We start from the raw sequence: 9,178 nt of genomic DNA on the forward strand, positions 1-9,178 counted from the left end.
TATGTGTAGCTTTGGAGCCTGTCCAATCACAGAGCCCAAGCTGGCCTCACAGAGATCCACCTGCCTTTGCCTCCTGAGTGCTGGGAGTGCTGTCTCCCTGGGCATGGTGACACATGCCCACCCAGCACCCAGGAGGCTCACATGGTTGTCCTGAGCTTCATAGCGAGTTCCACGCCAGTCAGGGATGATACTTAGTGAGACTTTGCCACAAACAGACCAAATTGTGAATGCCATCAAATTTTTAAAGATTTATATGTGTTTTGCCTGTACCACCTGCTTGTTCGCGGGGGTCAGAAGAGGGCGTTGGATTCTCTGGAAATGGATGTGTGCATCTATTTTTTGGGTGCTGAGAGCCTAGCAAGACCTCTGCAAGATCAGTAAATGCTCTTAACCCCTGAGCCATCTCTCCAGCTGAAACTTAATCTTACTCAGATTTCTCCAGTCTGAGCAACTTTACTGATCAGGACGTGACAGTTTGGACCAGATCTTACCAAGTTGCCCGTGACCCAAACAAGTAAGTGGCACCCCGGGGTTCGGGGGGGCTCTACCTGTGTTTCCCCCCCCCCCTCAGCGGGAAGCTCAGAGGAGCTTGACATTCGGGTCGTAGGGTGTCCCACGCATTTCCGCTTCACTACAACCTGCTTGCAGACATGGGGACAGAAAGCAGGGAGGGCCTCGGCTCCACACCCGGGTACAGCCCTGCACGCCAGCTCCCAGTTCCCCGGATTCTGCGGTGCAGCCGGGAAATCACGCCGCCCGGCCACCTTCCCACTGTGCGGCCCTTTGCCGCCCCCTGCCGCCGCGGCGTGGACACGGCAGGCCCGCCCACCCGCCTCCGGATTGGCCAGTGTGAAGGACTCCGGCGCCGAGGCCCCGCCTCCTCTCCGGGTCCTTTGATCACGCGCCGGAGGGCTCTTCCGGGGCCAGAGCCAACCCACGGTGTTGCTGTCAGAGCTGCTCGGCGGGAGGTAAGGCACGGCCGGGCTGGATGGGCTGCACCGCGCCAGCACCTAGCATCGAGATGCCGGGGTTCCACGGCGCCCACGGGGGCTGCGACCCCTCGGCATGCCCCAGCTTCCCTTCCCCGCCCTGATCCCCGAGCCCCCCCGCACCGAGGGAGCCACCTTCTGCCCGCTGTGGCGGGCCAGCAGCATCCTAAGAGCGGCCTCATACCCTTCCGGTTCTGGCCCCCTTGACCTGAGGACGGGAAGGTTCGCGACTGGGAACTCGCAAAACTGGCCCACGGACAGAGGGCAATTAGCTTGTATCTCTTCCTCTCCGAGACTGGGATAGGAACTTGGGCCATCTTTAATGCCACCGCCCCAGGATGATCTCCTTTCTATCGCGATGGGGGCCGTCCTCTCCACCTCTGCCAGTCAGCCCTGCCTTGGGAGGGGAGCGGACATGGGAGGAGCCCCGGGTGTACTAGAGGCAGGTGACATCATCTAGAAGATAGGGTCCACCTCTAGCATCCCACACTGAGGACCGTGTCTAGGGTTACATCAGGCACTAGGAGGGTGTAGAACCCAGGCCTGGAGCCCCTAGCTTGTAGTGTGGGGACAGAACCAGGACCCCTTCTCTGCCGTGCAGGGCCCTCTCGTATCTCTTCCCTCCATCTAGCCTTGCCCCTGCACCTAACCTCCTCCCAGCAGCTGACACCTACAAAGGCTTAGGTGGCTGAGCTGGGCCACACCCTCACGTGTGCGTAGGCGCTGGGCAGGAAGCAGGCGGCCTGGCTGGGATCTGGGCCTACCCTTGGTGTTCTGAGCCCCTGTTATCTGGGTGTCTCACCCTAGTGTTTGGCCTCAAGTTTTCCTGGATGGATTCCCACTCCAGCTCTTGGGGAGGGATACAAACCTGCTTGTCACCATAGGGTACATGGTAACTTCCCTTCCTCCTCCCCAGGGAGCCCAGGGGAGGCGCCCTCCCGAGGCCACCATTGCCCATGCAGACCACCCAGCCATCTGGCTACTGATGTCATGAGTAACACGACAGTGCCCAATGCCCCCCAGGCCAACAGCGACTCCATGGTGGGCTATGTGTTGGGGCCTTTCTTCCTCATCACCCTGGTCGGGGTGGTGGTGGCTGTGGTAAGGAGCCCCCACATCAGACGTGGCTAGGGCAGCCGCTGGGTGGGCCTGGCCTGGTGCCCACAGCATCTCAGCTGTCCTTCAAGGGTGTGGATGTGGGTCCTCGGCAGGGACACGCTGACCTCCCAGCTCCTACAGTCCTATGTCTCTGTTACAGGTAATGTACGTGCAGAAGAAAAAGCGGTGAGTGCCCGAACCCCGGCACTATGCCCTCTAGCTGAAATGTTTCTTTTCCAGGCATTGGCTAGTTATTGGTGGCCCTTTAATGGCCCAGTTATCTCTGGCTTGAGGGAGGGAAGCAGGGTTAGGGGCCCAGGTTGAGCCTTACCCTCCCATTCCTCAAGGGTGGACCAGCTTCGCCATCACCTGCTCCCCATGTACAGCTATGACCCTGCAGAAGAGCTCCACGAGGCGGAGCAGGAGCTGCTGTCTGATGTGGGCGACCCCAAGGTGAGAGCACCATCCTGCCCTCACTAGACAAGTCAGGTACCACTACCAGAAGCTGGGCACAGGGTGGCTGGAGCCTCTTGCACTCTTCTCCACAGGTGGTGCACGGCTGGCAGAGCAGCTACCAGCACAAGCGAATGCCCCTGCTGGACATCAAGACATGACGGTTCACACCCTTCTTACTTGCTATCCACAGCTGGCCCTAAGCCAAGCCTGTTTTCCTTGTGGAGTGGGTGACAGCCTTGCTTTCTCTAGCCTGCTTGGACCTTGCTGTGGCACAATCCAAGAGGCCTCTGGAGTTGTTCCCATGGAGACAGGCCCAGATGTATAGTATCCGATGTATATATTTTGTAAATAAACTTTGATGGCTTCACTTTACCCTCGCTGTGTGGGGCAGGCTGGCTGCGGGCAGCATCTTTTACCCTTTGATTGCTTCATGCCCTGCTTTTCCATCTCACACACTGGCAGCTCAGTCCAGAAAAGACTATTTTTTTATTCAAGTAACTGCAAATAGGAAATCAGAGGGGGAGCCCCAGGCTGGGACAAATACTGGCCACCCCTCCCCCACAGAACGAGGGGAGGTGGTCCTATACCCCTTTCCCATCAAAATGGGCCCCCCCTCCTCACTCTGCTGCAGCATCCAAGGGGCAGGGCCCCATTGTCCCTGGTGTGGGGTGGTTGGTAGCCAGCCTGCTGCACCCCAGCCCCCCTTCCCCCTATAGTGTCTCGGGGAGAATGCAGGCAGAATGGGAGGATGAACTTTTGGTGCTGGTAGCAGCAGCAATGGTGGGTGTCTAAGAATGAACATTGAACAGAAACAACACAACTGTCCAGAGGTAGTTTGTGAACAGAGGAGAATATGGAACCAGAACCTTGGGGGGCAGGGAGGAGCAAAAGGAGGGGGGCAAGGCTAGCTCCTTGGTGCCCCACTGGAGGAAGGGTAACAGCCTAGAGTGGGGGAGGTGAGTTAGCGCCCCATCTGCCTTAGGTGAATGTTAGAGAATAGGACCTCACCCTGGAGATGGGTGTGACCCCATCTGTCACTGCATTGGGTCCCAGGTGAGAACAAGGTGGGTGGCCCATCATGTCCTACTTCCTGTAGTCCAAGGGACTCTAGCCAACCTAATGCAGGGTCTAGGTAAGGTGGGGCAAAAGTGACTGAGAAACCCACCTGGTGACAGTTCGGTGAGGGGTGGGGCATGCTGGGATCTATGTATCCCTGCACCGACCACACTTGCTGCGGCCAGGTCAGCCAATGGGGTTTGTCTGAATTGAGATGGGGCTGGGGCCCTTTAAGGCCAGGGAATGCTCCCAGGACCCTGTACAAGGAAGCCAGGAACAGCAGAGCAGAAGGGACCTGCAAAAGAAAGAGCCCAGAGAGCAACATCTCCAGGGTAGAGCGCAGCAGGGCAGGCTGCGGCTAAGTGGGAAGTTAGCCTTGTCGGGAGAGGGCAGGTGTGTTGGGAAGGAGGGCACAGGGACTGAGCCAAACCCTGCTCCCGTGGGTGCCGCAGAGCCTGCAGCTGGTGCGGTAGTGTGCAGTGGGAGTGAGGAGGGGGCTGGAAGCAGGGCTTCCGGTCCCAAGGGAAGCTGCTCCTGTGGTGGCCAAGGAGCAGGCGGCACTGCCCGTGGTCACTGCTCCTCCTCCGAGGACTCCTGGGAGATGCCCTCCTCTTCCTCCTTCTCCTGTAGGAGGCAGAATAACGCTGGGCCTGGCCCTCCTCCTTTGCCAACCCCTCCCTCCCAGGCTCTCCTCTGCAGAAGGGGGGGGATGAGTCAGGGCTGAGTGTGTGGTGACTCAGCAACCTCCACGCTGCTTTCATTCATAAAAATGAAGGATTTAAAGGGAGGAAAACCCACACACACACTTGCTCTCACATCCAGGCAGCTCTCACCAGACCAGGCACCTAGCCCAGGCTGAGCTGAGGGCTGAGGAAGTGGCAAGCTCTCCAGGGAGGAGGCAGAAGGGCTCCAGACAGTAACAGGAGAGGAGCCACCAGGTGGCCTAGGGCAGGTGTGGTGCCCGCTGCATCCAAGAAGGCCTAAGGTAGCCAATGGCTGACAGTGAGCCAGGGTGGGAAGGAAGTGAGCCCCAGGGGTTCACTCACTGGAAGGGAATGTTGGGACACCACAGGGCCCCACAGTGCCAGGCAAACTCCAAAACAACTAATTTCCTGTTACTCATTCTTGGGGTCTAGCCAGCAGGGCCCCCCAGCCCCTCCACTAAGGGTGGCTCAGCTCAAGGAATGCCTTGGGTAGCTTGGAAACAGGACCAAGAACACAGTATCCTGGAAGCATAGGCCCCTGCATTGGCCCCCACTGTCCCCTGTCCAGATCCTCACTTCCTGGCCTTTCCACGAAGGTCCTAATAAGGGGGTACATGGGCACAAAGCGTGCCTCCCACAGTGGGTACCTGAAATTAGGAATTATCTTCTCAAGCAGAAGAGAGTCCTGAATTCATGTTAACAGGTTTCACGCATGCTCATCAAACACCCCTGGCCACACTGGGGGCATTCTTAACACTGCCCCCAAAGAATGAGAACCTACCAGTTTCTTGGGTCTGCCCCTCGGTTTCCTTCCTGGAGCTGCAGCCGTTTTCTAGAGTGAGAAGAAACAGCTCAGTCCAGAGTGCTGAACAGTCCTCACCGCCATAAAGCCCTAGGTGAGGCAGGCGTGGAGTAGTCTGGGGCCACCAGCAGGTCCACCCTGGCCAGCTGCTGATGACTGGCCAGTCCACGCCCCCACATCCAACACACACACACACACCCCTACTCCCCCTTCCACAAGTGACTCAGAGGATATGAGTCGCGCGCTAAAAAGTAAAATAAAAACAAAGGCAACTCTTTGGAGGGCCGTGGCACCGACTCCCTGCACGGTGCATGCCCTCAGGATGAACGAGGGTGACAGTCCCAGCGCAGAGCTGGCACAGGCCTTCACTCTCACTATCTTGCCCTTTTCCAGGCCTAACTTGGTTTCCCCACTGTCCTGGGCACCGCAATTTCCACAATTAGCAATGACCCACAGATGCGCTTGGCATAAACACATAAGAGTCTCACCCGTGTCTTCGCGGCACCCTTATTTTTGCTTCCCTTTGGTCGGCCCCGAGGTCTCTTGGGTGTTGGCACTTCACTGGGCTCCTTCTGCAAAGACAGGTGGGAGTCAGGGATATGGCAGCAGCCAAAGCCCTGGGGACTCCAAATATGCCTGACCCTCATCAACCTCCTGGCCCCCAGCCTCTGAAGGTTGTAGACCAAAGACAAGAAACCAAAGACCTCTGGGAAAGATGTCCCTGGGGCAGGGAAGCCACTGCTAGGTGGCCCTGATCAACTCTTGTGCTACTGATCTGCAAACTGCCTAATCCCATAGTCTGTCTCACCTGTAAAAGGTGGCGTGTTAACACCTAGGGCGTCAGGTGAGTCAAATCCCCAGCAAAGTCAGTGTCCAGCATTGGCCACAACTGCTGCCACCCCTCCTGTCTTACATGGGAAACCCCTCTCCAGGAGAGAGGCCACACACAGACCTGACCTCTGGTCAGCCCAAACCAGAATAAAGGTTGTGTTTTAAGTCAGGCATGGGGGCTCCCTCCCACTTATAATCAATACCAGCACTCAAGAATCTGAGCCAGGAGTATACAGTGAACGAGGCAATCCTGGACCACAAAATCAAAGGCCAGCCTTGGTCCAGTGACCACCGCCAGGTCCAGTAATCGGGATGGAAAACAGAGGGTGCTGGGCTTACAGGCCTAGTCCCCCACCCTTCTCTGGAGACTCACCCACCCCCACAGGGCCACCAACAGCTTCCCCTCACTCAGGAGACTGCTGAAAGCTCCAGTGCAGAGCCAGGCAGGTGGCACAGCCAATATCCTGCTGCTACCCTCCCGGGGACCTCACACGGGGTTTCAATGTCCACTTACAAACACCCCCCCCAGTGGCCCAGGAACCCTTTCCCACCGGACACAGGAAGGACAGAAATGGGCAGTAGGATGGAGAAACCTGGCAGCAACTGGACGAGAGATGGATTATGCGTTTAAAACTGTGTACAGTAACAGGCCAGTGAAGAGCTGGGCCCCACACCTGCCTCCACTCTTCTGCGTGGGTTGCCATGTGGTGACGCTCCACACCGAGTTCCTCAGACAGTTCTTAAAGGCAGTGAGCACACAGACGGGAAAGGCACGCACACAGAAGGAGACACATTCTGCACCCTCCCAGGACGGTCACACCCTGCTGGGTGCAGGTACCTCCCTAGCCCGAGAAAGGAAACAAGAGCAAGGCTCTGCTCACCCACCTGACTCCCTACCAGCGCCGTCCCAGGACTCACCGGAGGCTGCTTGCGTGGCCTGCCCCGGCCTCGCTTCTCAGTCCCGTCCTTCTCCTGCTTGGAGGCCAGGGGCTGGCTGGACTTTGAGCTGGACTCGCTCATCTTTCTTCTCTACGGGGCAGTGAGGGGGACTGGCTGTGATGCTGGGAGACAAAGTGGTGCCGGTTACACAGGTACCCCACCATTCCTCCCACCGCTCCATCCCAAGGAACACCGCAGGGACTGCCAGAGCGGCACCCAAGAGGCGCGGCCAGCTTAGACCTGGCTGGAGGGGTGAGGCTGGCCTGGGGCAAGTTGAAGTGGTTCCTCACAGCGGCCGCCTCCCATCCTGCCAGGGCAGCCACCCCGCAGGTCCAAGCCTGAGAACCAGAACAAATACCAGAGCCCATCACATACCTAAGACCCAGAGACGGTGGCAATGGGTAGGGATGGAGGAGTGGGAAGGGCAGATTCTCAAATAGACCCTGCCAATTAAAAGACTCTCTGGGTAGCAAGGCCTGATTCCCCAGGTCCAGGACAACGCCATGTGCGTGCGTGTGCGTGAGAGAGAGCGCGAGCGCACCACAAAGGGCCTGCACGCTGTACTTGGAGATATCCCTCTAGAGAAGTCAAACAAGACAGCCAGCCAGCTGACTTCCAGTCAAGACCAAGTTTCAGTCACAGGCCCAGGAGACCCCACTCCATACTTCTGCAGGGAGCAACACAGCCTGTGGCCCTCAGTGAGGGCCAGGGGCAGGGACAGGGCAGTAGCGCTACCTGCAGAGCTACCCACACTGGTGCTAAGGGACCAGGCTTCTTCGCTTACCACGGAAGCTGTGCCCCCAACCGTCTTTTCAGATTTCTGAGGCAACTACTAATTTTGACTCAATGACAGGAAAACATTTTGGAAACTTGTGATTTTTACAACACTTAACGATTCCTAATTCTCAAGCATCAAGAGCCGCTCCAGATGGTGGAACTCTGCTAATTATTCGATTACAATATTTCAAACTTGAGACCCCTTTACACAGGGTGGCTGGGCCAGCTCCATCATTAGCGGCTGGGTCTGTTCCCTAATTACAGGCCGTGATTAGAATCTTACATAGCACCACAGGTCTCCTTCAAACCAAACATCAAATTAATCAGCTAAATGAGTACTGACCTCACACTGAGGTCTGCCCGAGGCCCTTGGGAGGGGGAGGGTCATGGGAGAAAGCCGGCCTGATCCCAGACAGAACCAGTGGACCCAACTTGCCTGCAGATCCCGGCCAGGCTTCCTGGACACTGTTATAGCACCCGGTGCCTTCCCAATCCTTACCGTTAGGGACTCTTTGAACCACCTGCTCCCCCAACGTCCCCACTGAATTAGGAGCAGAGTCCCCGTTCAGTGAGACCAAGAAACCACTATCTCCACCCGCTCCTGCACACAGGGAGGCCTGGCGTGCAGAAGCCACATTTAGGGTCCAAGCCCGATGTGTTCTGGTGAGTCTCCAGCCTGTCTCCGCACACACAGTGGCCCTTCGATGACAGGCAACTAGGCAGGAATGACCAGAGGAATAACTCCTGGCAGGTCCATTGTTAGCTTGTTCTTTTTTTAAAATAGCTCAGAGAAGACCCAGGAGTGGCCCAAGGTCACACAGCAACTTGGTAAAAATGAAGTAGATTCTGGCGGAATGCTTACAGACCGCAACTCTGCTTACTGAGGAGAAGCAGGTTAAGACCCTGGCGCCCTCTGCTCCAGACTGAGCGTTCCTCCGCCAGTGTCCCTGCCTGGCGGTTGTAGGCCGGCGAGTCTAGGCGCTAGGGCGAGGGGGAGGGGCGCAGGCCCTGCAGGCGCGGGAAACGGCGCACCCCGACCACATGCACCGCCACGCGGGTGCGCCCGGCCCCACTTCCTGCCAGAGGGGGCACCCAAGCCCGCCTTGGGGGCAGGAAACCTGGTGCGAGTTGGAGGAAGAAAACCCCCTCCTCCCTCTCCGAAAACCAAAACCTCAGAGGCGGGGGGGGGGGGAACCAAACAGAAACGGGGAGTCAAAGGGACTAGTTCTAACATAACCCAGCAAAGCAGAGGAACCAGTTTGTAGTGGCGGAGGGCAGGCCCGGCCCTGGGGGCTGAGGAGGCGCGGGGCAGGGCCAAAGGTGTGTGGGTGAAGCCCCGAAACCCAGGCCCACGCGATCCGGCCTCGTCCACGCACAGCACGACCCTGGCAAAGGCCGAGGAAAGGCCAGGGAGACATCGCGGGGAACCGGGCCCTTCCCCCGCACTTCTAGAACTTCCCCGGCTGAGGGGGGGGGTGCGCGCCCACCTCCTGCCGCCGCGCTGCGCAGCGCGCGCCCCTCCCCGA

At 58.0% G+C, this 9,178-nt stretch overlaps 2 protein-coding genes across 4 annotated transcripts in view; one reads left to right on the forward strand and one right to left on the reverse strand.

The window, feature by feature from the left end:
• Positions 1–591: 591 nt before the first annotated feature.
• LOC101982994 (small integral membrane protein 29) lies at positions 592–2,915 on the forward strand. 2 transcript variants are annotated; one of them, XM_005360381.2, is made up of 5 exons: positions 924–968; positions 1,906–2,090; positions 2,248–2,273; positions 2,435–2,540; positions 2,636–2,915. In XM_005360381.2, exons 2-5 carry the CDS (start codon positions 1,980–1,982, stop codon positions 2,699–2,701), a joined length of 309 nt encoding a protein of 102 aa, XP_005360438.1. In that variant the 5' UTR covers positions 924–968; positions 1,906–1,979; the 3' UTR covers positions 2,702–2,915. The 2 variants fall into 2 exon arrangements, with proteins under 2 accessions (XP_026641478.1, XP_005360438.1); XM_026785677.1 differs by lacking the exon at positions 1,906–2,090 and having other exon boundaries at positions 592–968.
• A 91-nt stretch (positions 2,916–3,006) lies between these two features.
• The window catches only part of Hmga1 (high mobility group AT-hook 1), a 6,943-nt gene continuing 771 nt past the window's right edge, over positions 3,007–9,178 (reverse strand). The window contains exons 2-5 of one of the 2 annotated variants that reach the window (XM_013351089.2): positions 6,822–6,997; positions 5,594–5,677; positions 5,085–5,135; positions 3,007–4,223 (exon numbers count right to left, since the gene is read on the reverse strand). In XM_013351089.2, coding sequence (XP_013206543.1) covers positions 4,170–4,223; positions 5,085–5,135; positions 5,594–5,677; positions 6,822–6,956 — 324 coding nt within the window. In that variant the 5' untranslated portion in view covers positions 6,957–6,997 and the 3' untranslated portion in view covers positions 3,007–4,169. The remainder of the gene's footprint in view (positions 4,224–5,084; positions 5,136–5,593; positions 5,678–6,821; positions 6,998–9,178) is intronic. The other variant, XM_005360384.2, reaches the window with a different exon arrangement.

Source organism: Microtus ochrogaster, linkage group LG2 (assembly GCF_000317375.1).
Source record: "Microtus ochrogaster isolate Prairie Vole_2 linkage group LG2, MicOch1.0, whole genome shotgun sequence".
In the NCBI taxonomy this organism is placed as follows: Eukaryota; Metazoa; Chordata; class Mammalia; order Rodentia; family Cricetidae; genus Microtus; species Microtus ochrogaster.